The 21,288-nt window shown below is 29.3% G+C and overlaps 1 protein-coding gene across 2 annotated transcripts in view; it reads left to right on the top strand.

Annotated features, from left to right (window-relative positions):
• The window catches only part of LOC100203248 (beta-mannosidase), an 85,250-nt gene extending 66,260 nt beyond the window's left edge, over window positions 1-18,990 (top strand). For both annotated transcript variants that reach the window (XM_065812647.1, XM_065812648.1), the window contains 2 exons: window positions 6,387-6,530; window positions 18,516-18,990. In XM_065812647.1, the coding sequence (XP_065668719.1) occupies window positions 6,387-6,530; window positions 18,516-18,641 (270 nt within the window). In that variant the 3' untranslated portion in view covers window positions 18,642-18,990. The remainder of the gene's footprint in view (window positions 1-6,386; window positions 6,531-18,515) is intronic.
• Window positions 18,991-21,288: the final 2,298 nt, after the last annotated feature.

Below are 21,288 nucleotides of genomic sequence, written 5' to 3' on the forward strand. Positions count from 1 at the left end.
CTATCCACCAAAAGGAATCTTACTTGCATGCAACAAAATCATTTAGATTTGGTACAATTACAACATCAGACGTTACTACTTTTGACAGTATAAATCTGTCAACACATTGATGTTTGCTTGTTCTTTTAAAACTAGTTTTTGAAATGGGTATGTAATGATGATAACTTCTTGTACCTGGAACAGTTTTTCCTGTTTCAAATCGCTCCTTTAGTTGCTGTCGCCTTGAATTAACTGTTTCTTTGGTAATTTTATAAAATATGATTGTGTTTATGTTGGTGATGCAAAACTCAAGCATATCATCAACTGTCAATGTTTGGTTTTCTAATGATCTTTGCAAACTTGCTCTTCCTGTTATTTTTTTAACAGTACCACCTATGCCATCACAAGTGGATTTTCCATGGCTGGTTGCAAAAAATACCCATTCAGCTGTAATCTCGAAATCTTTCTTATGGTGGCATAGATTTATAAAGTTTTTATCGTTTTTATAATGAGCAGAACATCCATCAGAAAAATAATAAATTTTATTGATACCAATTAAATATTCTTTAATGTACTCTACAATTTTCTTTTGAAATTCATACACAAAGCATGTATCATGATCATTGTCATCACTTAAAAAACAGAATGACTTATGCTGAATATTTGTTTTAGAAATTGCTTTAAAATATATAACAACAGGATGTAGTGCACATTGTTCTTTATTTCAATGATAACTTTGTATTTCATTCTGTATAACAAATTGATACTTCTCTGCAAAATCTGTCTGTATAATACATTCATTCTAACCTAAATTGTTTTATAGCTCTTTCAAATAGCGAGTTTGGTATTTAACAATGTGAAGTTGGTTGATTAATGTGAGAAACAACTATTTCTTTATATTCAAATAAGTTAACTGTCTGAGTAATTAATTGTGATCTATCAGTAAATGTGATATATCACTTTGCCATTGATTAAATTGAATTTCTTCTTCGTCAATCTCAATTAACTCCTCATCTAAAAATGCCTTTAAGTTATCATAATCTGGACATTTGGCACATCTATGAACCATGCATTCATTATTGCTTGTATCACAAACTAATTTTGACATTAAATCTTTGTATGTAAAATTCCATTGGACAGCATTTACAAGCAACATTGAGTTTTGATGGTAAATACAAACACCTACACAGTGTGTACCGTTTGGTCCCACACTAATGCACTATTTTGGACGCAAACTACAAAACTTTGAAAATCCTATTTTAAAATTAGGGTATTTACTTTTAAAATCAATATAAAGCTCATGAAAGCTGCTCAACAATAATCTTTTTTGTTGTGGAGGACCACTTTTAACCTTAACACAATCTTTTTTGCCAGGCATAATTCTAAAATGTTCATCTTGTTGAAAAAAATCTTAAACCAAAGCTGTAAAAAGTCAGCTATTTTTATGTCTATTTTCTTATAGTAAGAATTCCATTTTCAATTTTTCAAGAAGACTTTAATACATTGTATACTGACTCCTCTTCCTTAACAAGCTGTATGACAGTCATTAATTTGCTGTGATTGTATGTACCAATAGTCTTGCATTGATATTTTATTTCAGGCATGATAGTTTATTTCAGTCTTATTATTTTATCTAAAATATTATAAAATTAACATTAATTATATAAAATATGAAATTTAATTATAAAATAAAATATGGTAATAAAATAAAATAAGGAATACAAAAATAAAATATCAAATATTTAAATAGGAGTTAAAGTTTTACCCTAGCCATTCAAAGAAAACAAATTTGAACTATGATCTTAATGTAAATATTACAGTAACATTACATAAAACTGTTATATGTTACTGAAATATATATAATACTATATTTAAAGGCAAAACTGAGCTTAAGTATATAAATAAATGTCATGTAGCTTATAATTTTGTAACAAAATTATATAATGTTAATAGGATTTTATATGTTTTATATACATCCATTTTAACCCACTATCATTTTACCTGTATATCCATTATACCCCATTTTAGATTTTTGTTTATTTATCAATATGGGTTAGAGAACTTATAAATTATATTTTACATGTTACATGATGGTCCAACTAATAAATTTACATCGTTATTCTTGCATAAGTAATATTACTGAAGTCTGCAGACAAAAGTTTTGAAACGTAATGTTTTTTTTATTTTTTTCAAAATAAAATGTTTTACATTTTAACTATTCATGTAAATCAAATGTAAACATTGTTAATGCTAAAAAAAAGAAGCTAATTTTGTGTATAAACCGTTGGTAATTTTCAGGTTTTAGCATAATGTATAGATAACTTACTCCATACATACTTAGTGAATATATCCATATTACCCCAACAATCCATATTACCCCACCCTACCTTAGTCTTTATCTCTTCGTATGATTTAGTCTCAAGCAAGCCAGACCTCCAAATATAAGTATCTTGAAAATGCTTTTCTAGACTACAAAAATTTTTTAATTCTTGTTTTCGAATGAAACATATTTTGTGACATTTATCATTTAAAACGTTTCCAAATCCACAAGATTCCATTTTAACAATATACTATTATTTATTATCCCTAAAAAAGATGCATGAAAAATGTATAATTCATTCAATGTGTTCATGGGGTCAAGGTTGGTCAGGATGATGTCATAATGAGCATTCTAACTTTAATTTTGCAATATTATAAACATTTCTAAATAATAAAACTATTAAAAAAACAACAAATCAGCAACATCTATAATTACATTTCAATATAGCCAAAACTGTTTCAGTTACAAAACTGATCAAGTTACACCTTTCTTTTTCTCGTTTAATTTATCAAAGTACCTGTTTTTAAGTACTAAATTTAAGTAGATTTGACCATGTTTTTATTTCTGTTTTAATAAAGACCACTCTCCAATTCTTTGTAATAACTATAACTTAACTATGGTGGATAAATTAACTATGGTGGATTATGGTATAAAGTAACTATGGTGGATAAATTAACTATGGTGGATAAATTAACTATGGTGGATTATGGTGGACTATGGTAACTATAAATTAACTATGGTGGATTTTTGTTGGTTGGAGGCAAACTTAAAATAGCTAAATCTTAGGAACTGATTGAAATTAGACGATAAAATTTTCAGGATGTTCATAATTTACTAAAATCTTTAAGTGGTTTAAAAATCAGCAAAATCTGAGACTTAGAGTTGCATTTTAAAAAAAAGTTGGATGTTTTCACATGGAATCGCCCAACTACCTGGTATCAATTGTAAAAAGCAGATAAGAAAGAGTAAAGTTGTTGTAAAAATATGTAAATTATGAAACAAATTCAACTTTCCAAGTATTTAAAAAAATCAGTTGGAAGAAAAATTGAAAAGGTTATAGAAAAACATGACAAGTATCTTAAAAAGGCTGGCGAAAAGGAAGAATACTTTGTTTTTAGAGATCTTTTTGATATCACCAATATTAAGGGCATGTGGCTTAGTCTGAAAGATAAAAAAATTTTTAACATACAATTATTAAGTTCAGGAGGTTAGTCATAGTACTAACACACAAGTGTCGTTACATCTTTCAAAAGTCAGAGTTTGTAATGCAAAAGATACAACTTCGACAAACCACAATATTTAGGATGTCAGCATCATATACTGGATCTCATTTTAAAACATATTTTGGATCATTTTTTAAATTATAAATCAATAACTCCTAGTTTTGATTATAAATTTGTAAAGAATTTATACAAAAAATATATACATATGAAGCTGAGCCTAATTATTACATAAACCTAAGATAGTGAGATGACTTCAAATTCCTTTATGAGTTATGTGAAGCTTTTTGTTACTTCAAGAATCAAAAAAGATTACCAAAAATTAAATGGTATAAGCTTCCTCCATTGCACATTGTAAGATGGAACTCTAGAGCATCATATTTTCTTATTGCCTTTTTTTTTATATCAACATAGAGGTGTGAACTTAAAAGTACAGCAACCTTTATTGCAAATCCGTGGAAAAAAATTTAGTTCAGCAAACAGTTATTTGATGATAAATCATAAGACCATATGCTAGATGCATTGACTGACCTTAAGTGTACAGCTGGTTTAAAGTGCTTTATGAAACACTGGAGCAAAGTAGATAATGCACTTCATATTCCAAGGACAAACACCATTTGCTGAACGTGGTGTTAAATTGATGGAAGATCTCCTAAAAATTCAATAAAATGGGAATATGCAAATGTGAAATTTATTGGAAAGAATGACCTGTGAAGCATTTAACTAACTTGCAGAAAACTGCAAGTTAGTTACTGCATGTTTGGCACAAATATTGGATCTTTGTGTGATTATAGATGAAAAGATATCACACCAAAACTTTGTGTATGTATTGATAGCTTTTGGATGATCTTTTATGACTTTCTCCAATTCTTTACCATTTTCAGTTAAATATTTGGTTTAAAAACCAGATGTCTTACCATTTTCCAGAAACAAGCTTAACTGCCATCTCAAGTCGTTGTCTGTCTGAATAAATTTGTATGTAAGCAAGTAGTAAACAAATTGCCCAAGAGTTCCATCTAGCTTGGGTAATATTTGGTAAACTTTCAAAACTAACCTTAGGAAATTTCTTTTTATTTCAAAAGGATTTCACTTTGTCAATGAGATGCGTGAAAACTGCATGTTATCTCTTCATTTCAGTTATTCTCCTTTTCAAAATTCGATGTTAAAAAGTTATATTTACTATGTATTGCTTGGATAAAATAATATGGTAGATCAAGTGAATTGGTATAACCTCCGAAAAAATCATCCAGATATAACTTTAATATTGAATATAATATATGATGCTGACAACCAACATAGAGTAGTTTCTCAAAGCCAAAACATTTAAAATGTGTCATTAATCTCTTTACTGTGCCACTTGTTTTCCCAGTGTTAACAATTGTAGTGTCTGTTATGATCATTTCTATAGATACCCATAAATCATATTCATTCAAAAGTTCTCAAAGTCCTTCAAAATCGTCTCTGACTTTTCATTCTTTAATACCATTGGCTTTAGCCTAACCTCTCTTTTATTGCTCTTTATCACAACTACTTTATGTTCCACCCCAGCTATCTCTTTCCCATCAAATGCAAACTAATTCTCAACTAGTTCTTTTCTCAATTTATCTCATAAGTTTTTACTTTCTCTGGTGACTGCCTGGTGACTCTGGTGAATGGATTGCTGGTTGAGTTGTTGCAGGAAGTTAGGTACCAGCCATTTAAAATTGTTGACTGTCCTCTGTTTAATTTTTTGTTTATTAATATTTATTGAAGGTTTATAATCACTGCCACTGTTACTTACTGACTCATTACTACTTTCATGTTTCTCTCTGTATTCATTCAGAATTAAAGTTGATGGAACATTACCAACTTTAATTTTCTTTGAAGGTAAGGATATTTTTAGGATCATCAGGCTTCATATTAGTATATCCCATTTTACCAGATGTCTTTAATTTCTTTAATTAAAGATTTTTATCCTCAGAATGCAAACAAAGTCCAAAGTCATCCTCTTTCTTTATATCTAATAAAGCATCAAAACTATAAGTACATGGTATTTTGATTTCTGTTTGTCTCTTTTTATTCAATTTTTTCTATTATCCTTGGCACTGATCTTTTGTATATTGTTGGAAAACTCTTTTTCCATGCGTCTCTTGTTTTTTTTGGTTGCAGTAGAATTTTTGTTTCACATTTTGAATATTGTGCACTAACTGAACTTGTAATGTCTAATAAAATTTGTTATTTTATTAAGTATTTCAAAAAAAAACAATGTTTTTTGAAAACATTTACAGTCAAAGTCGTTTGATCCACATTAATTAACATAATTATAAGTTTAAAATTGATACTTGGTAGAACAAACGCTCAACAAGCCCAATGTCACTGATATCACTTTGTTTTGCAATCTTATGAACTATAATTCATTTGGTGCGTGAATTTTTTAAATGGGTTTAAATTTACCATTAAATTATTGTCATTTTTTTTGAAATATAAAAGCTCATCACTAGATGACATACTCATTTGAAAATCTTAAAATTCTTTTTTATTTTATACCTTAAACTTACATACATACATACATACATACACACATACATACATACATACATACATACATACATACATACATACATACATACATACATACATACATACATACATACATACATACATACATACATACATACATACATACATACATACATACATACATACATACATACACACACACATACATATATACATACATACATACATATATATAATGTAAAACTGGATTTTCGTTTGAAAATTCAGAAATTTATTTTGCAATATACCATTTTTTATTGAACACATACATAATACATAAAATTTTTTCATGTTTGTGTTATGATATTAATTTTGATCTTTTGAATCAGGTTGTATCAATAGATTTGGTAGAGCCAACCATTTACAAGATAACAATAAATGCAAAACATCCTGCTGCTTTTGTTTGGCTTGAAACAGATTTAGATGGCCGTTTCTCTGACAATGGTTTTATAATGACTCAGCAAAAAGTTGAAGTAAAATTATTGAGTTTATAATATTTGAATAAAGCATGCCAAATAGGAACTTAGCTGGAAAAAAAATGTTTTTTCTATATTTTCTACCAAAACTGTTTATATTGGTCAGAATTTAAACTTACAAAAGTATTTATAATTTATAAAAATTTATAGTATAGGAAAGGTTCTCTATAAGAATCCATTTCACTTAAAGGTTCTTTATTAGAATCCCTTCACTATAAAGGTTTTTAATAAAAGCAATTAAAATAGAGTCAAAAAAGTTAAATAGTAAAACAAAGATATAAATGATAAAAGATATAAATTGTAAAACAAAGATATAAATCATCTTTGCAATAACATCGCAAATGGAGGAAGTGTTTGTTTAACGGTAAAAAATAAGAAAATAAAAAATTTATGAAAAAGAAAAAAAACAAAAAAACATTTTGGTAGTAAAAGTTTAAAAAAAAATTGTATAAACAAGAATAGAGGATTTAAATAAATAAAAATAAAAAACAAGAAAAAAAACCTAAACAAATAAAATTAAAGTTAAAAGAAAAAAGTCTTCGAAAATGGAAGTTAATAAAAAAGAACTAAAATATTTTCTATCAACAATATTTTATGGAAAGAAAGGAAAAAGAATCATTTTAATTAATTTTGTACATTGTTTATATGTTGTGCATTTATGTATATAAAAAGTGTTGAATGTATTTATTTTTTTGCATTTTTCTCTGTCAATTTAGTTGTTGCTTTTTCTTTTTCTTGATACTTTTGTTTAACTAATATATGTAATGCGTAATATAGGCTTTAATATTGTATGTAGTAGTGTGTGTGTGTGTGTGTATATATATATATATATATATATATATATATATATATATATATATATATATATATATATATATATATATATATATATATATATAGTATTGGACAAAACATTTGCAACCAACATCGAACAATGTTAAAAAATGTTCCTAATTTTACATGTCTTGAAAACGAAACGAACTATACTATACAGCAAACAGTTCAGGAGTCTGGAGTCATAGCATGCCATGACATGAGCAATCAGCTGACAGGTGACAGCATGCAGGCAGAATTTCGTTGACAAGTGCTAATTTGCAGCGGACAAAACAAGTGCAACTTTTTTGGTTTATTTCATTTTCTCAAGTCTGGTCCGTGTCAACGTCATGGAAGTTTTTTAATAATTAAAAGAAGTATCCACAAGTTTCCAGAAGCATGCAGAATAGTGTGATTCTATTTTTTAGTTTGTCATGCAAACCTTTTCTAAAACATGAATAATTGTATTCTAAGAGCAACTAAATAAAAAATAATTAAAAATTTGAAAATTTTACTAGGTCAAAAAAAAAAGTTATTTTATGGAAATAAGACAAAATTATTTCTTTTTTTTAGTCTTTTTTTATTTTATACATAAGCAAAAGAAATACGACAAAGTTTATAAAGTGAAGTTATTTTTTATTCGACATTTGCATAAACATTTCTGTTAAAAAAAGTCTCTCAAGAGCATCATCAGACTTAGCCAGGGAACATCGTATGTCCATAGCTCGGAGTCCTCTCTCAGCTACCTCAATTGTTTGATGCACATTCTTGAATGAGATTTTAACACCAAGAATATGTCTTGTCAGAGCTTCTTGGGCTTTAATGCAACTTTATGTAGTTTCTTTTAAGTTTTCCCAGTTGGTTTCCTCTCTCATTTTAAACCATGCAAGTGACCAAGAACAGCTAATAAACTTAGCTATTTCTTTCAATAATGGTCGTTCTTCAGGAAGTAGAAAGTAGCCTAACAAGACATATATTGCTCTACTGTTCCACCTTGCTGAGTGAGAACTTGGTAATTTCGTAGCTGCAGTTTGGGTAAAATATTGGTGTCCAAATAGTGCCTAAATGCAATCCATAACCTGGAAAAATAAACAATAAAATGGATCAACGCATTCATCACATATACAAATCATTGATATTGAAAACAATAATTTTTAATAAAACAAACCTAGCCAATAGCTTATAATCATCTCTCCAGGTTTTTACAGTAGGAGGAGGATGAGGTGTTTTATGCAGGATATTGTATGATTCTTTCAATTGCGGATACTTATACTTTTTAGTTAACGCCTACTCTAACTTAAAATCAGTTAGAGTAGGCGATTTTGATGGTGTTGGTAAGTGGAAAATTACCAATTTTTTTCAAAACAAGGTCCAAAATGTGAGCATTGCATCCATAATAAGGAACAGGCCTGTTAAATAGCTTAGATCTTAAAATCCCTACTACTCCACCAGAACCATCATAAGATCCACCTGAAGTAAAATGGAATAACTTATTTAATTGTATTATTTTATTATTTAAAAATAAATAATTTTAATTTTACTAACCTGTATTGACAGAGCAGGTGTCACAAATTATAAGGGATATTTTATGCACAACATTATACTCTAACAATGTTTCCGTTATCATAGCGGCTAGATTTTTAGAAGTTCCGCTAGTATGTAATGTTTTGAGGTCAATGTACCAAAATATTGGTCCATCAGACTGAAGGGCGATGACCATGCGTTCCTCTTTTTTAATCCCATAATCATATGGTGCCACACCTTTTCCATCAAAGTGTAATATAATGGATAATTGAACAGACAAAGCTTCTTTAAGTTTAAGTTGAGTTGTGACTTGCAACCTTTTACCTGCTTTAAAAATAGCCGATTGATTTGGAGTTGGAATGTCACTATGGAAATAACTTAATGAGCGAGTTACACTAACTCCTTTGTGGGTTGAGATACCAGCTTCTGCGCACATAATGGCAATTGGCACCTTAAACCAAAAGTAAAATTAATATAAATTTAATAAAAAAACTTTTTTTATTTCCAAAAATTATTATTACTCACCTTTGATTTAAACTTCCGTTTGGGTCGTTCAAACAAAGGCTGAAAATCATCAACGTTATCATCATTTTCAGAGCTTGACTCTGTGTACAGTTGCTCTCCATAGTCAAGATCCATGTTTTTTGGTATCAACTGCCTGTTAGCAGGGTGCTCAACAACTGTTTGGCTGGTTAATACACAGCTCTTTCTATCATCCATTTGATGATTGTAGAAGATCTGCTCTTCCCTCTTCAGCTTTATATTTTTATTAAGGATATCAAATGGCATAAAAAAATCCATATTCGATTTTCTCTTCAAACTTAATTTATAAGCATTCACAACTTCATTCAATTTTTTTGTGATGCCAGCTCTGGATACTGAGGGCATGCTAAGTTTCACATTCCAGAGCTGCTCCAAATCTTTTGCTATTATTTGCATAACAGCTCTTGATGGTGGTGCGGGGCGTGTGTCAGCTAGATGGTGATAGTAGCCAAGAATGTGGCAGACTTCTGAAATAGTCTTGAAATTGGCTAAGGATTTAGTCCGTAATCCATAAGGCGCTGCTGAAGCAAGCAGTTCCCGAGATTCCTTTGAACACGGTGGTATTAAGTTGTTTGCTTCTCTCTTTAATGCTCCTTTAGCACTTATGTGGGACATATTTAGGTAAATATAATTATAACTAAAATAGAAAATGGAATACAGTTATTTTATTTCTAATCCACCATTAATTGTTAAGCTAGTTTTATATTATATTCACTATTAACTTCAGTTAATTAAAAAAATATCATACAAATTATCCATTTTTTTGCTTAAGTATTTTGTCTTATTTTCATAAAGTAACTTTTTTTTTTGACCTAGTAAAATTTTCAAATTTTTAATTATTTTTTATTTAGTTGCTCTTAGAATACAATTATTCATGTTTTAGAAAAGGTTTGCATGACAAACTAAAAAATAGAATCACACTAATGCAGAAGCTTCCAGAAGTTTCCAGAAGAAGCATCCAGTAGCATCCAGAAATATCTAGAAACATCTAGAAACATTCAGAAGCATCCAGACGTATCCAGAAGCTTCCAGAAGCATTGAAAAGAAGCATCTAGAATCTTCCAGAACAGGTTCACACAGGTTCATTTTACTATATAAGAGACATGTAAATCGACATGTAATTCAGTCAGTATATGGAAGTCAATCAGTCAGTATCATCAAGACAGTTTATCGAAGTGAGTTTTATCAAAGTGTTTTATCCAAGAACATCAATACAAGAAGTGAAATACAACAAGTGTTTCATTACATCAATACAGTCCACATCCAACCAAGACGTTGTGTTCCACAGAGCATTATTGTATCATTACAAGGTAAATGTAACACGGTAAGCCTTGAGAAGCGTGATTATTTATTTTTATTATTTTTATGACTTCAAGTGCAAAAATGGCTCCCGACAGTCTTGGATTGGAACTAAGAAAGAAAATTATTGGCGATTACGTAAGTGAAATGTCACAAAAAAGTATTTGTGATAAATATCGCGTGAAAAAATGGACTGTATCAAGACTATGCTTCAAATATCGTTCTATAGGGAAGTTGGCAGCAGATAACAAAGGTGGAAGACCGCGTTCCACCACTTCTAAAGAGGATTCTATGATTTTCAGATCCGTCAAGAGAATCCCTGGATATCATCAGTCGAGATACAAAAGCAATTAGAGCTGCCTGTATCGGACCGAACAATCAGACGACGTGCTGTTGAAGCCAGATTGTTTTCTCGACGCCCTGCAAAGAAACTGCTGATTTCACTAAAAACCAGAAGAAAAGACTCCTGTTTGCTACATCTTTTAAGTCAGATGCTTTCAAAATCAAATTCGTTTTAAACCTACATAAAGGTAAAGGCGCCAAACTTTCTATTCCTTTACTTCGATGAGTTTGTTTGTTTACATACGTACATGAATTGCTTTCAATGTCTTCCAGTATTGGCTTTACAAAAGTGATTATTACTAAGTACATGATTTCCACGAGTACCAGAAACAGAAAAAAGTTATTTTCTACTTTTTAGTCGATTGAATAGAAAGCTATTTTTAAAAAGTTTTTTTTATTTATTTTATTTTCTACTTTTTAGTCTTGATAAAATTGAATTATTACACTTATTGATTATGATTAATATTCAATAAAAATTTATTTTGAATTCTGTATATAATAATTAACAAAAATATTTGGAGCATATTTTTTTTTATTATTTATTTAAATGTTGGTTGGGTCTTCTTCTCGGTTGATGTATTTGTTCTTTTTTGGACGCATTTTTATTTGTCTGAAATTAACAAGAGGAATATTTGTAAAATTTTTATTAAGCTATTAAAAATCAACCGAAAATGAAAATGACTTTCCAGAAAAGTGAAATACTATATTTTTATATAGTATTTATTTTTATATACATTTTTATAATTGTGTGTTAACCATTTTTTAATTTAGTATGCAAAAGTTACAAATTAACTCAACATAGCGTGACGGTCATAACGTTTACTTTTTACCACTTCTGAACAAAACAACTTTGTCAGACTTTATCCAGAGAACAGTATGGTAAAAAATCAAATCATTTGGAGTGTGTATTTTAGCACATATTGGTATTGTTATATGCTGAGTTTCATAGTTTTTACTTGAAGTTTTACAAGCATTTTTATGTTTTTTTCGTAACATAAAATCCAATACTAAAAAACAACAAATAAAACGTTCCAATCAATGATTTAATGAAAAAATATAAATGGTTATTTAAAACCATGTAAAATTTAACCATTAAAACCATTTAGAAATGCACTATAACATTATCAAAAGCTATGGTTTTACGATACGATTTTTAACGCTACCCAACAGGACTGTAAATAAATGTAAAAACATGTTTTTACAACCTTTACACCTTTAAAACCATGTTATGGTATGATAAAATGATTTTTTTTATTAACTTTATTGCTTAAAAGTATTTTTAAATTGTTAAAAAAAAGGGTTATTAAGTTTAGTATGTGTTTTCATAACTTTTTTGCTTTTTTTTTTTTTTTCCTCTTTCTCGCCCAATATATATATATATATATATATATATATATATATATATATATATATATATATATATATATATATATATATATATATATATTATATATATATATATATATATATATATATTTAAAGGAAAGAAGTGGTACACCATAGAGATCGAAGACCTTCTAAAACAGACGAGAAGAAACCAAAATCACATGTATTTTCATAGCGCATTCTAAAAATGGAGATATTATAGTTCTTGCAATTGTTCCAAATCAGTAATGGTCAACTTGACAGAATTCTCAGAAAGTCAATTGGTGGAGTACCAAAATTGGATCGGAGGGGGAATCACAATCATCATAACAATATTGACAAAACTTCTGCTAAGGATCGCATAGTTTCTTTTCCAGCATACATCAGTCATTATACAATAACTCACCATATAGCTGGGAATGAGAGGAAATATCTGTCTTCCAATTTGAATATATAAGTTATGTATAATTTATATTTAGAATTTTTCAAAAAATGACACATTGATCCCATTAAGGAATGGGCTTTCAGGCAATGTTTTGATGAAAATTTTAATTTATCTTTTTACATTCCGAAAAAAGATATATGCAAAGTTTGTGGTAAGTTCAAAATTGATATGCAGATAGTGAATGGTGAACACAAAAATGTTCTGAAATGCTCATGAACTTCATCTTAAACAGGTGGAGAGTGCAGAAATGCTCATGAACTTCATCTTAAACAGGTGGAGAGTGCAGAATTTTTTGCATTTCTCAGAAATTCTGAGAAATGCAAAAAATGAAACATCTGCAGAGACACTTGATTTCAGCTTTGATTTGGAGAAAACACTACTTTGCCCTTGTATTTCTACAAATTTGGCTTACTACTGTAGACAGCTTCAAGTATATAATCTTGGAATTCATGATCTTGGGAGTGATGAAGCTACAATGTTTAAGTGGCATGAAATAATGGCTTCAAGAGGACCAGATGAAATGTGTAATGAAGTATTGTCAGCAAAGGTTAAAGAATGGTGTGAAAATTATTGTAACATATTGTGACAGCTGCGGAGGCCGAAATCAAAATTTCAAGATGACTATGTTAGGATGTTTTCTTGTCAGCAAAGGAGCCCGATGTTTTAAACAAAGATTTATGAGAACAGGTCTCAGTTTTCTACCAAATGATGCAGATTTTGATGTGATTAAAAGAGCTTGTCACAAGCATGACTTATACATTCTTGAACAATGGATGAAATTGGCATCAAAAGCAAAGAAAAAGAAACCATTTTATCAGGTTATTAAAATATAGATAAACAAATTTCTGTCTCTGTCTGACTGAGTGAAAGATGTTGCTGTTAACAGACATAAGACTGTTGATGGACAACAGGTTAAATGGTTACACATTCAGTGTCTACGTATAAAATCTAGAAACCCATTGATGATGCAATTCAAGTACTCATTAAACGACTTGGAAGATTGCAGATTTCAAGGTGAAAGAAAAGTCGTCCTTCATCCATAAGTGCTGCTGGTCCAGCTAATTTATATCCAGAAGACATCTCAAAAAATTTCTTCCTTATATACCTCCAGTGCACCACAGCTTTTTTCAAAATCTTACATCTCAAAATGAAGATAATGAAGATGAAAGTTTTATTTCCGAAGAGGAGAAGAAGGATGATTCAAGTGTTTAATGCAAAGTAAATGTTATTTAGTTAGTGTTGTGGTATGTCATAAAAGTGTTATGTGTTATGTCATAAAAGGTGTGTGATGTGAATAGTGGACATGAAAAATAAGGACATGGACCAATGTTCACCTAATGTTTTACCGTTTGACAATTAGAAGAACAGTAATTTTTTACTATTACAACCAATCAAAAGCATTTCTTTATACAATTACATTTTTCTTATGTTACTGACTCTCCTTTGTAACTAATAAAGTAGTGTGTACTTCATAATGTATAAAAACAATTTGTTTAAACAAATGCAGTTTTCTACAAATGTAATATTATGGACATGGCCCACATTTTCATTCAAGGGCTCATATAATTTATTATATATTTTTAATAAAATAAACAATTATTTTATTAAAAAAATATATTTTTTGATTTTTTTCTAACTATGTCTAACCTGTTTCTCCAGATGATGACAACTTAATTGAAGAATTAATTACTTAAAGCCTGTGAAAATGATTTATCTTTATTATAATAATTAATAGCTAATTCATTACGGAATCAAGGAATCGCTAATTATATATTAGATAATCAATTTAGTAATATAGTAAGTTTTTATATATCAACAACTTTTCTGTAGTTTAAATGTAAAAAGTAAATTATTAATTAAATAGATAATAAGAATTTAAACATCTTCAAAACTATATTATTTAAACAACAACAGATATGTTCAGTCATTTTTCAAACTTTTTAAAAATAATGGCATTTTCCAAATTTTAGAAAATATTGTATTTCTCTTTGATTTTTAATTGATATGTATTAAATTTTTATGTTTTGTCCTAGGGTTTAAAGGTATGTTTTTCTAACCTGTTTTTTTAAAAACAAGTAAAAAATACCTGTTGTTCTACAAAAACCTTTTCTTGTTGTTCAACAAAAACTTTGAAATTTGAATGCATTCTTCTAGAATATTCCAGAACTGCTTGAATAACCCATGAGGTCCAAAATTTTTCATGAATTTTCTAGAAACCTTCAAAACTTTTAAGAAACTATTAGAATTTTCTAGAATATTCTAACTGCCTAAAAGTCATACTAGTAAAAAAGCACTGGTGACTTAAACCTACATATTATTAATGACATATACCCTGCATATACCCTGTAGTACAGTCTAAACTATATAATGATGGCTTGAACTCAATCAAATGGGAACGTATTGGAAATGTTGGAAAGTATCTTAGGACACACCTGCATAAAAAAAAGAAAGAATTAAAAGGTAAATTGCACTCCGAAGGAAAGAAGATTGTAGATTGGTATTAGTTGCTAAAAGTTTTAACAATTACTACTATGCAAAACTACTATGGGATGGCCATGAACCATGGCAGAATAATTAAATGTCACTATGAGGAGTGCAGTTGATGCAGTTCTATATAATTGTTCTAACATAAATTACAAAATTCACCACTTATTTTGCCCTTGAACAACACAGAGCTGGTGTAAATGACAAAGAAATAAACTTAAAAGTACCTACAAAAAGACAATTAAATTTGCCTTCAGCTATAAAAGAAGATATTGAAAGTCCTTCAAAATTGAAAGTACATCCTTCAAAATCTAGGTTCTGAAGATCTTCTAATAAAGTGCTTACACCTATTTACCCAAAATCCAAATGGAGCTTTTAACCAATAAATTAGGAATTAGTATCCAAAGTCTTGTTTAGTGTCACAAACTGTTTTAGAGATTTGTGTTCTGCTATCATTAAATTCAATGATAATTTTTTTCGACTTGATAATGTATTAAAACTATTAAACTTGACTGCTGGTTAATATTTTAAAAGCTATGCAACAAAAAAGGACAATACTCGAATCAAGCAAGTTAATGAGCAAATAAAATGAGCAAAAGTAAGGAAAAACAGGAAAATTAAGAGTGCAATTAAGAGTAGAATTAAGAGTGCAATTAAGAGTGCAATTAAGAGTGCAATTTAGAAAGCATTTTTTGAAAAAGAAAAAAAAGACAGATAGAAAAAAAAAATAGTTCTGGTGCACACTAATTTTTATATACTAGTTATTTCTATAAATAATAAATAAGCGATTGACTCATTGAAATTTTTGACAGCATTTTCTCCAATATTGGAACTAAAAGGTTTTGAACGAAAAACAAATATTTAGAGCAAACAGATCTTGTGTAATTGCATTTTCTTTTTCTAAAATGACCTTATTTTTTAATGTTCAAATAGAATTGTCAACCGATATAGATTGGTAGTATTTTGGACTTAGTTCAAAACCTACTTTACCTACATGCAGTAAAATTTAGTTCAAGTACTACTTACAAAAACTTAGGTACAAATTTTGAAAGTCCTTTATTTAAGGATTTTCACTGTTGCAGCTTTATTTAGTGCAATTTTTAAAAATTTCTGTCAAATATATTTTATAATTTAATATATCAACGCTAAACCTAGTTTAAAGACATTTTTTCTTATTTTTAAAGTATTTCGTGGTAATAATAAAAGTCACTGAACATAAAACATATTCTCCTATATCCAGATATATATGGAAACTTTATCAAGCGTAACTTATCAAAATAATGTACATATATCTAAATCATTGAAATGCTTCAAAATATACTGCATTTTAGCAAAAAGCAATTATTCAACTTACCTAATTTACTCTTAGGTGCTTAATACATGGGAGGGGACGTTTATTAATTTGCCAAAGTATGCCTTGAAGGCCTCCTATATAACACCTCATAAATAAAATTTTGGACAAAATTTACAAATTAATATTTTAAGAACTAATAAATTTTATTATTTAATACTTCAACTGTTAATATGTTAGTATACGTAGTTTATAAATATATTAAAATAATTATTTCAAATACCATATTTAGCAATATTATAAATTTTTTTTGAAAGATGTTTTATTTGAGTAAGGAAAATTTCTTTATTCATCTTTGAATAACAATATCTAATTCTTGCTTCAAGCTCTTCCAAATTCTCAGCTCTCCCATTATTCTCGTACACTAGCCGTTTTAAATCACCCCAAAAGTTTTGGGGTGATTTAAAACGGCTATTGTACAATTGGTCTCGCTTCTGGAACGTTAGCTGGGTTTATATCTTTGGGTACAACTTTGATTTATTTCAATTTTAAAAAGTCGATGACTGACTTTGCGTAATGTGATCGAGCTAGATCAGGCCAGAAGATAAACTCATTGTCTTTTTTATAATATTCTGATACTAGAGGAAGTAAAGTTTTTTCTAGTATCTCTTTATAAGTGTACTGGTTGATTGCTTACTGTGATGAGTATAAAGAGGGCTTGTTCCACGGGGGCTGATGCTTCAAGAAACTAAGAGCCTGTCCTCGTACTTTTCACGCAAATTGTATCTTACTTGGTCAGAACATTGAGAAGGATCAGCGGCATAAAACCTATCATTACCAGCTAATGTGCTATTGTTTAAGGTAAAATAGCTTTCATCATCCATAACAAAATCCAAGTCTTTATAATTTTCGTACAGTTTACGACATTTAGGACGCATAGCTTTATTCTGCTGATGGCTACGATCTGGTCGATTTGTTTTTTTGAAAGTTCGAATGTTAGTCATTGTTTTTAATACTTGGAAAATTCGAGTTTGACTGTAGTTAAAAACTTGAGCTACTTTCTTATGGGAGCACCCTGACTTATTTTCAAAAAATGCAGCAATCTTTGGAATATTTTCTTTAGTTTTACCTTAGCGATTCGACTACTTACGATTTTATCGTAAGCAGTTGATCTGGGTAAACCCTATTCCATAATCTGCTTAGGAACAAACGCTTTACCTTTTTCTCAATTTTTTTGGAAAAAAATTTCCATAATTTTTTCGAGGTCCTTTACTTTGACCATTTTATTTTCAATATTTAAATAATATTTTTAACTTAATTAAATTAAATTTAAATAGATTATAAAATCCTCTTTCAAATAAGTATAAAGATTTTTTGCGTGCATGAAATAAATTACATAATAAATGCATTTAAAATTTGTCCGAAATTTTATTTATAGGGTGTTATTTCTCACTCATGAGTCAAGAGCAAGAAATGTATGTTGTTCTTCTACTTAGGAATACTAACTTCTTCTGATAATACTTAGTGGAAAATTTTTAAGATTTTTGTTTCTGATGACTGGTAATGTTGGGGGTGGGGGCCTCCGAACCACTAGCCAGGGCACTGCAAGCAATTCAAAAATATTCTAGAAAACTATTGAAACTAGTATTAAATGTGGTTCGAGAATTTTCCACAAAATAAGTAAATTTCAAAACATCATCATCTTGATCACAAAAGCAAAAGTTTTAATGAATTAAAAATTTATCTATTTTTATCTATTTGTTTTAGGTTTAACAAATCAAGAAAGTACACTTTATATACGTCAACAAAAAATATTTGTTACATATTTTCGTGTCATTGAGCTATATATGTTTATTTGCTGTTTTTTGTTCAATAGGTTTATTTTTACGGCTGGTCGTCAAATATTGGTTCGTTAAATTCGCGTTTATCTAACATTGAATCGTTTAGCTCGCGTTTATCGATTTTTTCATTGTACGACCTTTATACGTTGCAAGACGTTTAATTAGAAACTATTACATCCCAGTAAAGAGTTTTAAAATTATCTTATAAATTAATATATTTTTAAAATCAAATTATTTAGAAATAAATATTTTGTCTATGTAAAGATATGTACATAAGTATTTTTTTTTTTAAATAAAAAAATTAAAGTACAAATTAATCTAAAAAAGGAATTTCTTTCAAGTTTGTCTTTTAAACTTTCAGCTTTTTCGGATTTTCTAATTAGTTTTTTATGAGACTCAAAAGAATTTTTAAAAAACGACTTTGAATATTTCATAGATTTTTGTATTGTTTTAATGAGAGTGTATATATAATTGTATTACACATTTATCTAATAACAATCTTGTAATTTATTTGTTGTTTTTTTTCCTTTAAGTTTAGATTGAAGGGAAGCTTGTACTATAAACTGTAGGAAAGCTTAAGAAATCTATTAGTTTACAATTTGTTTTTTTTTGTTTTTGTAGAAACTTATCTTTTCAAAAGGTCACCTGGAAGCCCATTCTTTTTGAACTCTTGTGATGAGTTGTTGCCGAGTTTGAGGTCTGATATTTTTAAAAACGCTGTTCTGAAGTCTTCCCCATACATGCTCAATGCAATTAAGGTCTGGTGAATTTCCTGGCCAATCAGTCCAGACATTGTTGAACTCCCTATTGATGACATCCAAAATAATCTATATTGCATTAAATCAGCATACTGAGCAAGAGGGAAATTTTGCTTTATCAGTCATGCAGCTCAATATCTTTTTCCTGTAATAATCACCATTTATTGTTGTATACTCTAGTTGTAATGCATAATACATCCACTTATTGTAATACAAAATATGAGGGGATCAGAAATTGATTGTACACCCTGTAGTTGCTTTTAGATCTGAAAATAAAGAATGGCAAAATTTGAACATAGGTTGTCAACGCAGGTCAAAGTTTTTTGGAAATGTTTATCGCATAATAACTTTTTTGTTAATAATATTTGTCAAATGAAGTATTTAAATCGACATGTTCTGAATTTACAGTTTTGGTAAGGAATCCAATAAAAATAATATACAATCACTCGAAAGAGCACGAACGAAAAAAGTACGGGAAAAAAAAAAAAACTAAATTGATTCCAGAACTGAGCCATGTAAAGCAAGATTGAAAACTTGAATTAACAAATTTTAAAACTAGATGGGTATTAGTTCAATACTATGGTATTTTACAAATTAAATAAAATTTAGTAGAATCGAAATCAAAAATTAACACATTCAGTTTTGGCATATGGCCCAACCATCGAACTATAGTCTATCAGAGACCACGTGTGCGGTTAACCACGCAGTGGTTAGAGCGCTTGCTTTAAAAGCAAAAGATCCATGTTTGAAACGAATTCTGGACTTATTTTCGCGTCACGGTAAGGAAGGAGGCGTCAACTTCCTAGTTAAATGCACTTCCGCGGTGCTCTGTGACAAGACCGTTAGGTCTTCTTAGGGCACCTAAATAACAAAGCTTGTATAGTTGTAAAATTTATAGAGTTGCAAAATACTGAAACAAACTACACAAAAAAAGTTTTTTTTTTTTATTGCTTTAACGCTTTCTTCTTTACCAATTTTATAAAACTTGCCCAGAAGTGGCTTTGAACAATGGACTCTAGTTTCTGAGGCAAGCGCGATAACCACTGCGCTTCGGCTTCTCAAATAGAAACATAGTCTGCCAGGGCTCCTTATGGTCTGCCAGGGCTCCTTATGGTCTGCCAGGGCTCCTTATGGTCTGCCAGGGCTCCTTATGGTCTGCCAGGGCTCCTTATGGTCTGCCAGGGCTCCTTATGATCCAGTATATTGTTGAATCTTATAAAGCATGATAAATATTATTATCATATCATGATTTTATTATCACAAAGTTTGAAAATTATCTTTCATAATAAATACAGTGCAACGACGGATGCTTCTAATTTCAAAATGAAATTATACTCCAATCAGAAATCTCTGCAATAATAATCAACAAACTTTAACAAATCTTTAAAATTTTTTGAAATATTAGACTTCTTAAAATAACAATTATTAACTGAAAGTTACATATTGTACACATTGTATGTTACATATTGCTTTCTCCAATTTCTTAAGCTGGGCAGATAAATATATGATGAAATCTTTGAAAGATCTATTAAACTTACGTTACCAATAACAAAAAACTAAATGTTTCATATCGAAAATATTCAGCATGTTTATAGCTGGAATAAAGACTTGTGTTTCTTAACAAGAAAATGTTATTTTGAAGCGGATGTGGCGCAGTGGTTAGAGCGCTTGCTTTCTAGTAAGAAGACCCGGGTTCAAAGCGAGCTCCGGACATATTTCGCGCCATTGGTAAGAAAGGATGAGTGAACTTCCTATTTAAAAGCTCTTCTGCTGTGCTCTGTTACAAGACAGTTAGATCTTCTTGGGGTAACTAAAACAAAATTAAATAAATAAAAAAGACCAAATAAAATAAATCCAAACCATCAATCAATGAATACATATTCACTATGCTCATGGCTAAATAAATTAGTCGATGTATGTACACTACACTACAGTCGATGTATGTACACAACTATGTACACCATGTACACATGTGTGTACACTACAGTCAATGTATGTCCACAACTATGCGTCTATATTTTTTATTTTATGGATTTTTACTTTTAACTTT

The sequence above is a fragment of the Hydra vulgaris genome, chromosome 12 (genome assembly GCF_038396675.1).
Source record: "Hydra vulgaris chromosome 12, alternate assembly HydraT2T_AEP".
NCBI classification, from domain to species: Eukaryota; Metazoa; Cnidaria; class Hydrozoa; order Anthoathecata; family Hydridae; genus Hydra; species Hydra vulgaris.